The sequence below is a fragment of the Tachypleus tridentatus genome, chromosome 13, assembly GCF_004210375.1.
Source record: "Tachypleus tridentatus isolate NWPU-2018 chromosome 13, ASM421037v1, whole genome shotgun sequence".
Lineage (NCBI taxonomy): Eukaryota > Metazoa > Arthropoda > Merostomata > Xiphosura > Limulidae > Tachypleus > Tachypleus tridentatus.
Window position 1 is genome coordinate 226,354,529 of NC_134837.1, and position 14,616 is coordinate 226,369,144.

Genomic DNA, 14,616 nt, shown 5'->3' on the forward strand with positions numbered 1-14,616 from the left:
TGTTTAAACTGAAGTAAAAAACAAAAAGTCTCGAGGCTTAGTCATTCCCCTGCAGGAAATCTCTATATTAGGGGCAAACAGAGGCACATGATGTGTTTGCAGAGTTGAGGTTCATTCCTTTATTTTTTTAGCTTATTTATTAGGACAAATCCCTGGCATGTGACAGATCTCAGATTTCATTCCATGACAAAATACTATGATTCTCATAAGTATATTATATTACCATGATCTCACAGAGCTCTGTTGAACTATAGTATGATAACGTGCTTACTGCTATCATACATCAGATGTTTTTTCCTCTCTACCTACTTCTTTTGAATTTCAAGTCCATTATCACTCTGTTTCATTGCCTTTTGTTGAGCCTGTTTCACCTGTGGATGATTTTGGCCAACTCTTCTACCTCATCCTTTGCTTATGGCTCTTCTCTCTTTGATGAAGAATGGGTGGCTTCTTCTCTTCTTTTTTCTATGTTTATAACTTAAATATGTGACTTTCTCTCTCCCTCTCGTATAGCATAATGACTCATGAGGTGCTTTACTTTGTGGGTTTTTCTTCTCTCTCATATCCATGTTGGTCATCTTCATCCTTATCTTTGTGACTTCATCACTATGACCTAATTAAATTTTTCTTGTTCGCTTTGGGTACTCTTCTTTCTCTCTGGTTTCTATAATATGCTTGTTTTCACAGTACTTTTATTTCTTTGCTGTTTCTCTGTCCTTCACCTATTCACTGTGGTTCTTCCTTGTGACCTTTATTGTTTTAATGAGCTCTCTCATTCTTATTTTTTTACACCTTTGGCTTCTCTTTTATGCTCTGCTGTCTCTACTATGTTATGGTTTCTTTGTTCTTAGGAACTTCTCAGTTTGGATATTTTCTGTTTTGGATGTCTGTTGCACCTCCTCCTTTCTCTTCTTAACCCAAGTCTTGACCTTTATTTTGTCACACCAATGTTTGAGGATGTTTCCAATTTCTTGACTTCTTTGGCTGTGGCTGCTCATCATCAGTCTCCCTTAGATTCCATTTTTTATCGATTCATTAGATGCTGCTGTTCATTTGATCATAGATGTCTCTTTTGGTTACCCATTCTTTTAGTCCTATGGGCTACTTTGTTTTTTCATCCTTATTTTATTACTCCTGTTTACTGTCCCTTCCATCCTAATGGGGAAAATGCTGCATTTCTCAGAAGTAACTGTTCCACAGGACCAGTTACAGGCTCTGGAACCTTTGGTGTCTGCTCTTTCTTTATAGTCTCCTTTCATTGGTTACCCTTAGGTGATGCATGTTCTTTCTTTATGTTTCTCCCTTCTTTTTGTACTTCAGTTCCTTGTTTCTCCTCATCCTCTCACCCACCCTCTTCCTTAGTTAGTCATCTCCTGTGCATCATCATGTTTTGGAGATATTTGATTTGAAGGCTCTTTACTCACCTTCTCTTCTTATGTGAGCAGTTTTGTGATTGGAAGGGATCTGGAATCTTTATTCATACATGTGCCTTGCCATTCATCTTTCTGTCTCTATATGTTATGGTAGCTTGATCACTCCAACACAACCTGAAATATTCTATTCAAATTTCTTGTTTACAGCAATGCTTTTCTTTTTGGTTGGAGACACCTCAGCTTTCTACCAGATCTGGTGTTTATTGATATTCTGGAGATGTCTGCAGATCTTTCAGCTTGTCATAATCTTCAGTCACATTTGACTCTTCTGTGATTGTTTTTTACATCATCTGCCAGGAATGAACCCACTTTTAAATCCAGTGCTTTATCTGTTTTTGTCATTGTTCAAACCATTTCAGTGATTGCTGGTTACCAAGCAGTATTATCCAAATCTTTAACTTCTTGTTTGACACAATTATATTTCTTTCAACTCTTTTCTCTTGTTGTGATCATCATTTGGACATTAATGCTTTTGACTCTTTCCTTCTTCTATGTCATAAAGATTTGTTGATTTTTTTTTCATTGACCATTCCTTTCTTCTAATTACTTGGACTGCCTGAGAAGGTTATCAACCATTTTGCTTCCATTTCTCTTCATACTATTTCCTCAATATGTAATCATTCCATTCCCAATCATCTTTTATGTCTTGTTAAAACTGTTACTATCCCAAAAACACTACCCCCTTTTGAGGACACTAACACTTTTTTTTTCTTCTTCATTTGGCTAACACCTTCCTCCAGAGATTTATCTTTTTCTGCTTTAATACTTGTGTTTATCAACCTTCGTGTCTAGCATATTTCTTTTCAGGTGTGCACGATAGACTACTATTATTTTTCTTGATGTAAACCTGTGGTAGAAATTTTGAAGGCTGATGTTTTGCCTTCTTACAGATTTATCTCCTATCATACACCACTGGGTGGTTCTGTGTGTGTCTCGTTTTTTCTCCTTTAATTACCATTTTTCAGTTTATCCAGAGGCTACAATTTGGTGAATTTTGCTTGTTGATTATTTTATCCAACTCATTTGTTGATTTAATTTGATCTCCACAATGACACTACTATTTGCATATCATTCTTTCTGTACAGCTTAAAAGAAAATAAGCAAAACATGTGAAAATAAATCAAAAATATCCTACTTGTCATGTGGAACTAGATATAAGGAATACTTGTCAAAAATCCACATTGAATTAGAGAGTACAGAAAATTAAATTCATCTGCTTGTGTTCAGTGTCCACTCTGGATATGAGGTTTTTCTGCAAGACTGCTTCAGTGGTGTATTTATGTGATTAGTATGGTGATTTCAGCACCTATTATAAAAAAAAACTTGCTGTGTTTTGTTATAGTACTTGTTGCAATATATCAGCAGGTGTAGGGACCAGTTTAAGATGACTGTGCCTAATAATACCCTGGTTTTCCCCTTGTATGTGTATTCTTCTATCCTTATTCTTTTAGTGGAGCATGGATGAACCATTATGGCTTCAGTCTCAAGCTACTTGGGATGTTAATTTGAAGATTTTCTTTTCCAAATGGTGTCTTTCCACTTTGTAAGAGACTACTTTGGCCCAGCTCTCGCTTGAGATGTATAACTGTGATTTTTCCATTACACTAACTTCCAAGCAGTTCCTGGTAGATATATATAGCTGAATGAAAATTGGATTTGTTGTAGGACACAGATGAAGGTGCCTTTTCTTTCCACCATAGGTGTAGTATTTACCTCGTGTAAGTATGTGACAAAGATGAAATGCCATAAAGCCTTAACCAACTACACATCTTAACATTTCATCCAACTTGTTGACATATTACCACCAGCAGTTGGTTATTTTCAAAGTCTTTGCTCTACTATATTGGTACAAAGGGAAAACAAATGTTAGGTAAAAAGTATCTCCTGCCTGAAAATGTAGCAGTCTCCCATTGTATACTGAGTCACTGTGCACACTTTATTCTCATGAAAATAAGACATTTTTGGCTTTTCCTTTGTGTCTTTATTTCAGAAAGGAGCTCATCTTTTAAATTAATCATTACTCTACCTTCCACTAAATGTCACTATGGTATGTAACATCTTTCATTACCTGAAAATGTGTATCAGATACTTATCTTTCATGCATCCTACCTGTCATCCTTCCTCCCCATTTCCAGTGAATTTTGTTTGTATCATCACGAATGAGCTTATGACCATTTTTATGTAAAAAAAATGTTATTTTCTATGAATTTTGAGTCTTTTTTGATCCACAGTTGCCTATTTTGTGCATTTTGAGAATCATTAAAGTTACCAGTAAGGTTTACTGGCTTGTTAATAAATTTATATTAATTATGAAAGAAGTTCTTAATATTGTTTCCTTGTATTTATGTATGGATTGTATTATGTACTTCATATTTTACAGTGAGGTACTGTTAAAGTCTGAATTATTAACTAGGTCTAAGGCATCCTGTTCTGTTTAGTTTTATTTTAAAAGCTTAACAAGGACATATTGGTGGTTTTTATTATTATTTTCAACAGTTTCTTGACAATGGAGATTTGTCAGGTTGAACGATTACACAATGTAATGCAAATTTTGTTCCTGGATAGTATGTGTTATTTCTTAATTACTTATGTTGTAAAAGTACAGAAAATGGTCATTATTCCCTTTAAACTTTGTTTTTGTGACCTGGATAATGACATTTAGAAATTAACCTACTTTTCTGTATAAAAATGGGCAAATTTGCACATTTTCATTTACATAAGGTCTCAATAAAACAGCATATGAAACAAGATTTATATGTATTTATACTAAAGTGATACAAAAATGTTTAGAAGTGAGTAGTTTTTCAAGATTTGTGACTGGAATGTAAATCACTTTCATGTATCAACCTTCAAATATGGTCTCCCATTATGTTTTTGTTATACGTTTCTTGATAACGGCGTTCAAAGTCCAGTATATCTTGGTGGAAGCGCTCGCCTCGCTCTTCTGAGTTATCTCCCATGTTCTTGAATTTATCAAGATGAGCGTCAAGGATATGGACTTTCAGGGACATCCTGTAGCCCATTTTCCCATAGTTTTTTATCAGAACCTCAACCAGTTCCACATAATTTTCAGCCTTGTGATTGCCCAAGAAGCCCAGAATCACTGCAACAAAGCTTTCTCAAGCTATTTTTCCTTTTTACTGAGCTTCTTGGGGAATTTTGTGCACTCCAGGATCTTCTTTATTTGTGGTCCAACGAAGACACGAGATTTGACCTTTGCCTCAGACACCTTAGGGAAAAAGTCTCGAAAGTACTTAAAGGCTGCACACTCCTTATCAAGAGCTGTGACAAATTGTTTCATAAAACCCAATTTTATGTGCAATGGTGGGAACAATACCTTCTGGAGGTTCACTAGTGGCTCACACTTGACATTGTGTCTCCTCACAGAGAACTCAGTCAGTTGTGGCCAGTGCTTCCTGTTATAGTGCACTGTGGTGTCCTTGCTGTCCCAAAGGTAAAGATGACAGGGAAACTTGGTAAAGCCTAATGTGTAAGAGGTTCATGCAAAATATATTTTATATGTAAAAGGTATAAAATTTGTATAATATAAAATTTTATTTTTCAAGCAAGCAAAAATTGTCCATCTGACCTTCTAGAGTTTCTTTTGTAGTGCTCGCAGGTAAAATGAGGTGTCCAGGGTTTGTCTTGATCCTCGACAGGCATGATGGAATGTGCCGTGTAGGCTTCACACATTTTAGCAAATGCTGTCACAGAGTACTTTTTGCTTTTCTCTTGATAAATTGGCCACATACATAGAATGCATCTGGAGAATGCTTGCAGCTTCTTGATGTCATTTCTGATAAAATCAGATAGGTTTATGTGTTCACTTAAGCAGCTAGAACCAAACTGAAGTGATGAGTGGTGAGCCCCCTGTATATATATTACTATAGGAAGTTCTAGAAACTTCCAGAAGGTTCTTGAAAATTCTTGCAAGTTTGAGGAAATTCTCTGTTAGCTACTCAGCACTGAATATACCTGGAATGTTCTGGAAAATGGGTAAATTTGAAAATTTCATTACAAGGTCACAAAAGCAAAGTTTGAAGAGAAAAATATATAGGTCTTTTTTATTTACTTTAGGCATAAGCAATTGGGAAATGACACTTTCTGCCTAGGAACAAGAAAAAGTAAAAATTTTGTTACATAGTGTTATCAGTTTTAATAGTTTATGATTAAAAATAAAGATGTATGTCATAATATGTCAACTACTCTATATTTTTCATTTTTAGTGAAAATGATTCCTTTACCTAATTCTAAATTAGAGCTAATCAGGCTGGCTGAGTAATGACAGTTGCAGTAGTGGGAATTATTCTGAAAAAAAGAGAGAGTTGAGAGAAGATATTAGAAATTTTAGGTATCTTAGTTCAAAATGCATTGTTTACATAGTGTTGGATTTCTACTTATAGATTTTTAAAATGTTTGGGAAAATACATCTTTTTATTGATAATTCTTTACATAGTTTAAACAAAAGATTTTGTTTTGTCAGTTGATTCAAATTTTTGACATGACTATTAGTTTTCTATCTTTTTAATGGAGACATCCTTGTGTGTTGAATTCCATAAATCTTTTAATAAAGGCATTGCACACATACACACACATTAATAATATGTTAGTGAAATGCTTCTGAACTGGTGTAAATTTAAAGAGCTGAACCATGTAAAAGACTAAATTGGAACCATATTGGAATTGTAGCTTAGGTTTCTACATAACATGAAGATAATGAACTTGTTGGAAAGTGTGTAATAACCAGTTATTAGAACAGTACTTGTGGTTTAAAACATTGATGAGAGGTTTATAAATTTGTCTTATATGGATGGTAGACATATTCTGGAAGTAAACCAATTCAGGCCCTTCAAATTGTTAGGGGCTTGGACAATCTAATTGTGGGTGTGACTGACTGGTGGAGTAGATAGGTAGAAATATGAATATGGAAATTAAAAGCAATAAATTTGTGCTTTGAAGGCCCATATCTTTCTTTGATAAAATTACTTTCTGTTTAAGGCTTTTTAAATTTTAAAAGATAAGCATATGGATTTTAGGGGTAAGCTTTATTTTATTTTTATTACTTAGATCTAGATTAGTTTAGCACATTTTATGCCACATAAGAAATTAAGTATAAATAAAATTAAACATTCTAGATTTTCGAGGAGCATTCACTTTGTCCAAAATTCATATGCTGCAAGAAGAGTTTGACTTTGAAACATAATTGCATGTAACCCACTGGTTGGGCACATGGCAGTGAAAGTGTTAAGGACCTTTGTATTCTTATACTTTTCTATATTGTTTATTGCTTCAGATGGTTGGAGCTGATATCTTGTGGTCAGTCTGTGCAGATCAGCATGAGAGCAAAGGAAATCAACATTTCTGACTATTTAGTTGCTATCCTGAAAGAATTTCATGGCTTGCTGTTGTTTATGGGACGACTTTCAGATCTTCCAGATTGTATTTTACAGAATGGAGTTTCTCATCATGGGAACATGGTAGGTTAAAAGTTTTAGATCTTCAAGTGACACTTACTTAATTTTAGTGTGTATGTTTTATTTTATTTATTTTTTGCTCAATAAGATACGTAACTACTGGTCTCTAAAAATATAGATAACTAATTTATGTTGTTGTAAGATTTTTACTTCCATGTGAATTCAATCTAACCATTAATGAGGTTTTCTGGTATGGGTTAGATGTTTGGAAACATCTGTATGTCTGAAGAAATTCAATTTTTCTTTTAAGCATTACAAATACAAAATCATATAAAGGGTTAAAAAAAAGGAAAAAAACTAGTAAAATTTTATCATTTACAGTAGTTGTTGCACATGACACCAACTGCAGTATTTATTGTTTAAAGATGTAGAAGATTGGAGATTTTAATTGCTGACTGAATATTTAGTTCAGACCATATGTGTGCATATAAAAATAGCAAAACTCATCAGTTGAGTTGGACTATGAGAGCCAAAAGATTCTGTGGAACATTATTTATGAATGCAGAATAATACCTCAAAGATTGTGGTATAGACAGTGAAAGCTGACAAAGCATTATTATCTAAGACCTAATTGTTATGATGAAAACTGTTTAAACTTCAGATGTTTTTATGTTTTCTGCTCAACAACACACTTTTGTTTACACTGCAGCTGCAGCAGAAATAACGTTTTTTCTCCCCAGCTAAGCTCTGTAATAAATCTTAATGTGGTTGCTTCAGACTTTATACCTTACTGTGATTCTTTCCACCTACATTGATGCATTTTATATTCCAGATCTTCTACTCATTTGTTGGAGAAAAGCCATTTGGATGATTATCTAGTCTTTTCTCCTTTTGCAGTGTGTGCTAGGAAATTTGCTTATCACTCAAGAGAAGGTGTGCTGTTTTGCCTTGTATTTCCTGTTTATCAGATAAGCATGCCATAGCTTTCCATTGTTTGGAGAAGACATGCTTGAATTCTCAGAGGTTAGTTTGTATATTCTTCATATTTGGGGTTCTAGACCTGAAGCCACAGTTCCTTGTAATCAAACTCAGTTTTTCTGAATTTTTCTGTTCTCTTAGAACAGTTATGCATTTTTTGTATTCTTTGTAATTGTTGTCTTGGGCTTGTCACAGATCTACTACTTAATTTTCAGAGGATCTTAGTCATTTATTGACTACTGCTTTGGTAAGGTTATCAGTTTTTGCTCCTTCCTTGGTTGGTTTGCTGCAATCTGTTTAAGAGAAATGCTTTGCTTGAGAGAGTTCGTCATTTTTCTTTGACCCTTAGAGATCTTATAGAGGCTATTTTTTTCAGATATTTGATTTTTCATGTATTCCAGATTCCATGGAATCTAGGGTAGGTGTGGCTTGTCTCCACTCTTCTCTTTTGACATTGCCTTTTTGCCTTTCCCAATCTTCTGCTGGATGGCTTCCTGCAGCTCCTTCTAGGGTTTCCATACTTTTTGTATTGGCTTAATTTTGTATCATTACACAAGAGAGATTCTGCACTTATCCATGAGTATCCTTCATTTGTGTGGAATTCAAACAACATCATTGGTGACTACCCAGCAAGGTCTGGTCCTATGGGGGATTGTCTCAGATAGCTTTTGTCAACATAGAGACATTTGCCACAGATCAATTAGTTGGTCATTCAAGTTCTTATGAGAGAATTGATTCTTCATTTTGTGTTTTTGCCTTCATTGTCTCTCAGACCAGTTGTCTTTCCATTCCCTAAGGATCATCTTTATATGGAATGAATACATCTGAAATTAGCAAATGTTTAAATGGGCTTCAGTTTATTCAAATTGATGTTGAAAAAAAGATTAAATAGTTTTGGATGAATTAATACATAAAAATGTAATTTACATTTTATATAGACAATATGAAGGGGGGGGAATAGTCCTTCTCAGCATCGGGGATCTGTATATCCAATGAAAATAATTTTGCTGTGGAGGGAAACGGGAGTTCCTCGAGCACACCCATTTTCACTGATCTGACAATGGATATTATACCTGATTAGTACATGTATATTTAAGTGTTAACTGGAGATTACGAAGCTTTTTCATACTTTTATTTATTTTCCTAAGCTATAGCCTTATTTTGTGTTTTGTACATCTAGAAAAGTAGCTATAGTTGTATGCTTTGTGTTGAAACTGCAGTAGATGGTTTTGGTAAGTTTAACAAACTTGTCAGTTGTTTGTCTACATTTTCTGCCTCCATTCCATATGGTGTTAATAATATTATTGACTTTTTTTTTTTTTAAGTAAGCATTTATCTGGTTTATGATTAATTTCTCCATCAACTACCAGGGGTGTTTAGCAAATTAATGGGTTTATTAGCTGCCTGGATTAGTTATTATCTTTCATGGGGATAACCTCAGTAACAGCTGATTTCCAAATAGATGGCTAATATCATGACTGTAATGATAAATTAAAATTGTTAGCGAGTAGTTATGATGTTGGATAGGTTTTTCAGAATTAATTTGTTAATTTCATCCTCTCCTAAGGATTTGTCCTTTAATTTTTTATGGTTAATTATGATTTCTGCTAAAGTTATAGGGTGGATACACAAACATTAGAACCATAAATTTGTGATATAAAAACTGTGAAGTTTAGTGAAAGAAAAGTGTTGATTATTAGAAATGATTTGTATCAAATGAGATGAGACTTGAGGTTACAAAGGTACTTTCAAAATACTGGACAAAAAGTTCAGATTGTTTGTTATCAGTAATTGCAGTTTTGTTGTTATATTGAATTTTATTTATGGTGTTTAGTTAGTTGTTTGTGATAGATTTAAATTTCCACCAGAATTTGGAAGGGACAGAGCACAGATAGCTCACTGTGTAGCTTTGTGTGTAATTACAAACAAACTAAAGAAAAACAAAAAAAAAACCTGCTTGTTGGGCTTTTTGTGACCTTTTTTGATACAATATATTTATTTTAGTTTATGTTCTAAGAAACATGTTTTGATTTATAAAAAAATCTAAAGTAATTGAATTTCCTTACATTTTGCTCTGTGTCCCTGTTCAAGATACATTAATTGTTTGTCTGATGAATAGGGCTAGATACACAACTATGATTAGCAAATCATGAGGTAGTATTCTGAAAGCGACTGATGGATTATTAGCAAAGGGTGTATTAAATATTATGGCATCAGAATTTGAATTTGGCCAAAACATATTTGTGCAGAACAGTTATGGGCTATTTATATAAATAGCCTTTAATAACATTTTCAGATAGTTTTCTCTTCACAACATAACTTGCAGAATATTATGCCATTATCTTCATAGTGAAACCAGTTACTATCCCTTTCCTGCTTACTCTTGTAATGAATTTTCCTGTTCTTCATTTTCATACTCACAGTCCCTTAGCCTTTTTGCTGTTACATTATTTTTCAGATCATCAGTATTTGGTTTGTATCATTTAAGACACTTTTTAACTTTTGGTAATTTTTATGTGATTTTGTTGAGTTTTATGCTATGTTCTTAATAGCAACTTTGAATATCTTTTGGCAACACTGGCCTGTCATGAGTAGATTCTTACATGTAAGTACAAAGTCCTTCTGTAAAAACAGTATGATGATATATGCAAAATATAGGAGATCCAAAAAAAGAACTTATTTCATTATTTATTTTGATTAGGAGAAGACACAGAGTTTAACCCATGACCACCTGAGCCATTTTGTAGCTATTTGCATGTTTTCATATGTTGTTAATTTGAGGATTTTGCTTATTAAAAAAATCAATATTCACAAACAACTATTTAACAGCTATTTTAGGATATTAAAGAACTGATTAGAAAAAGTTAGTGGGGCTGTAAATTGCTTGATTTTTCTATTTCTCCTAAAAATGCTAGACATTTTATTGACAAATAAAAAGCTTTGTTTTACATGTGTATTTTTAGTCTCAGCATAGTGGCTTGTAGAATGGCTCTGAGTTTTTTCAAGTACAAACATTCAGCTCATAGGTTTGTCACCTCTTGACTCAGAAGGTCAAACCCTTTCAAGTGCTGTATTTTCCGAAAGTCTCATAGATTAATTTACTTCAGTCCTGCCAAAATAAATTTCAGTTTGAGGGTATGCTGGTAAAAATCTTGATGAGTAATAAGACTGATTTGGGTATAAGAATGTCCCATGCTTGGTATTGCTGGCACACAAGAATATAGCTACTAAAAGGGGGAAAAGGGTTCATAGATTAATTTACTCTAATCCTGCCTAAAAGAATTTCAAGTGTCACATCTATTGAGGATTCTCTTTTCTTTCCTGAAATACAAAATGAAATGAGATATGTTGATATCTTTGGTTTCCTTTCAATTTGCTTAACATCTGCTACTTAATTCAGTGAATTTTTTGATAACCTTTCATGTTCAGATCCAAAAATTTAAGATGCCACTGTCATGATTGCTTCTCAGAATACACAAGTATTTTTCCATTATTTCTATTAAAAATGAAATTAAAACATTAATGTGCAATTTGAACCCTCAGATAAAGCTGAAGATAAGTATCAAAAGTTTGGAATTCTGATGAAGGGACTGACCCCACTATAGAGTACACCTAAAAATGAGCTATTGGGTTGACCCCTAAAAGTGCTTGTGGGCTCTTAAAATTGTGTATTTTGGGATCTTATCTTGCTTCCTGTAAGAAGGTTAAGCATGAGCCCTACTCTATAAATTTGTAATCATGCTTGCACATTGTTCCACATTCTCATTGTCAAGTAACCATATGTAATAAGCCTCCACAACTAAAGAGTGTAGAAGTCATGTGACGAAGTTGACAGTAGACATGGGACAAAATGGCAATATGAAAATTGTCTCATTATGTTTTTAAAAGAGATCATCAAAGGACACAGGCAGATATTATGAATACCTAAATCAAATGTTGAATTTTGAAAAGAGTTATTAGTAATGTTCAAACAATTTGAAAAATCTAGAAATGATGGTTTCAAATGTACAGTGAACAGAAGGAGGAGGATTTACAATTAAAGTTTATTATATTTTTATTTTTCAACTTCCACCAGAGTTTGATATTTTGTAAATTTTAACATTCCATCGTAGTTAGTGCTTAATATTAGTAAATTAACTGTAAGTATTTTAATGCTGGTAGAATGCAATATATGGAACTATAGAATTACAAATATTGTGCTTGGTTACCAAATTACAAATTCTGTGAGGCAGATGTCCCTGTGGATTTTGTTTAACATTGATTATTTCAAGTTACTAAGCATTTTTTCTTTAAAGACATGAATTTCGTAGAAGTTGCTGACAGTCAGCTTGATGACCATGGGATTTATATCTTATTAGATCAAAGTGAAGTTCACACATGTATGTAGTGAACATCAGTTAATGTTTTGCATATAGGGGGGTGAAAGTGTACACATCAATTTTAATTTACAGAATTTAATTATCAATTTATGTGTATAATCTTTGCATCCAAATTTAATAATTCAAATTTTGATATATTTAAAGTTATAATTTCTTAATTTGAAAGGAAATGTTTAAAAATTCTTAGTTTTTACTTCTTTTTATTATGAAGTACAACTGCACTCCAAATTGTTCAATTTAGATTTTCTTTTTACCTTTGTAAATTCTTCTGAGTTTCCCACCACATGACACACTTATACCATAGATATTGGCTAGCCATTATATAACTTTCTAGACTTCAAGTTTCTTGATTTATTAATATATTAAGAAAAAGTCAACCCAGTTATCAAGCTTCTCCTTTCTCATTGTGTCTTTAAACAATTCTCATTTTACCTGATACTTGCTATTAGATATAACTAAAAGGAAGAGCAGATTGTTCATTATAAATTTTTCAAGAGGTTAATTCATTTTGTTTCTATTAATTAGAAATTTTGGCCTTAGTTTCATTTTATATCACAAGTTTTTCTGCTCCATACAGGAAAGTGAATGTTTTAACTTATTTATTGTTTAATTAGAAAGCCAATAAAATTATAGTTGTTTGTAGGATATTTGTTTTTTTATGATCAAGCACCATAAATTAATTCTATCTATTTTTGTGATATTGTATATTAATATTAATCTACTTGAAATAATGCAATCTGTTTTAATTTCATTCATATAACATTCTGTATAGTTTGCAAGTAAAATGTAAGGGAAAATATTAAACTTTTGGAAGTTGGCAAAGATATTTATCTACCTTTAGTTTTATTATATTTCCTGTCTGATTTCTGTTTTTATATGTGATTGCTGCATTACAGGTAAGAATTTCTTCAAACAGAAACAGTAGAACCTCAACATTTAGGACATCCTTTTGACTGCATTCAAATGCACGTTGTAACACAGTGTTTCAATATCAAAAAGGATTCACACAGGGCTGGATTCCATATTTACTGTAATACATTTCTGGATTTTAATTTCCCCACCATTAAGTTTGTTGTATGCTGAACACAACTGTTTGAGAGATGCACATTGCTATAGCATAGACCATTGTCATTAAGAGGTCTCAGGGGGTAGATTAACTGTGCCCTTTTTTTCTCTATTAATGTTCACAAAGTTCAAAATGCATGCACTTTTCTTTAGAGTTTGAACTGCTAAACATTTCGCATTTTATGTGTTTATTTTATTGTCAACAACTGAATTGGAAATCTGCTGAAAATAAAGCAACAGATCACTGCTTGTGTCATTAGACTGTTTACATGACAACATAACATGATACTCTCAGAACCAATGAGCATGCATATAGAAACAAGCCAATTTGACACCAGCTCCAAGAATATGAGCTTATGTATCCTACAGTTTTTACAGTGAGAATTTCTGAGTAATAAGATTGCATTTTGAATCTGTGAAAATATTTATTACAGTATATGTTTTTTAGCCAATCCAATAAACACTACAAGTATTTGAATATTGGTCATTTTTCTCAGATGTTGGAATTTAGCAGTATACCATAGAGGTTTACAAAGATAACTGCCCACTTTATTGAGTGCCCATATAGAGAATGAGACTAAAGACATTGCTTTTAATCTGGAATATTAAGATGTCCTTTATTTTAAAATTTATTTTGGCTACAAATAGTAGAAAAATGAGAGAGACTGAAATAATCTGCCCTCAGTAGTGCAGTACCTGTTATTTTGAGGTTCTACTTGATGCATAAATTTAAAATTTTATGAATTTCTTGTGAAACTTAATATTTTACTTTTGGTTTAAAGTTAGTAATCAGTGAACACACTAACTTTGAGAGAGATAAAAATTATTAATATCTATCTTATCAAGGCAATTTAAGACTAAAAGTAATCTCAACAATATAGGATTTGTTATAAGGTTGAACATGCCTTAACTGCTGCTGTTTCATGCAAATTTAAAAAAAAATTTGTTAGTGATGAGAAATTTTCACTGTAAAGACTATTGTTGATTAAAATATCTATATTTTGCCATAACTTACATACAGATTTATGTTCTTTTTATGATTCACATGAAGTTCATTTTGTTCAAAAAACTTCATTTATTAACACTGATAATCTGCATTTTGGTTTTTTTCATTTTTGACATTCTACATTGTATATATTACTATCAAAATATTCAAGTTGTGTATTTGTTTGACTTCAGATATCATAATTTGCATTTGTAGTGTTCATCTGCTGTGTATCATTATTATCACATATATCTGGATGTGTGGTGGAGCTTTCTTCAGATCCTTCATCTTCTTTCATCATCTTCAGACTTTAAAAGTGAGTAATATTTAAAAATATACTTTGTATATTGCAATTGCTTAAC

At 32.6% G+C, this 14,616-nt stretch overlaps 1 protein-coding gene across 9 annotated transcripts in view; it reads left to right on the top strand.

The window, feature by feature from the left end:
* Positions 1-14,616, top strand: part of LOC143239982 (protein MMS22-like) — a 213,586-nt gene that overhangs the window by 43,131 nt on the left and 155,839 nt on the right. For all 9 annotated transcript variants that reach the window (XM_076481705.1, XM_076481707.1, XM_076481706.1 and 6 more), the window contains 2 exons: positions 6,727-6,910; positions 14,471-14,570. In XM_076481705.1, coding sequence (XP_076337820.1) covers positions 6,727-6,910; positions 14,471-14,570 — 284 coding nt within the window. The remainder of the gene's footprint in view (positions 1-6,726; positions 6,911-14,470; positions 14,571-14,616) is intronic.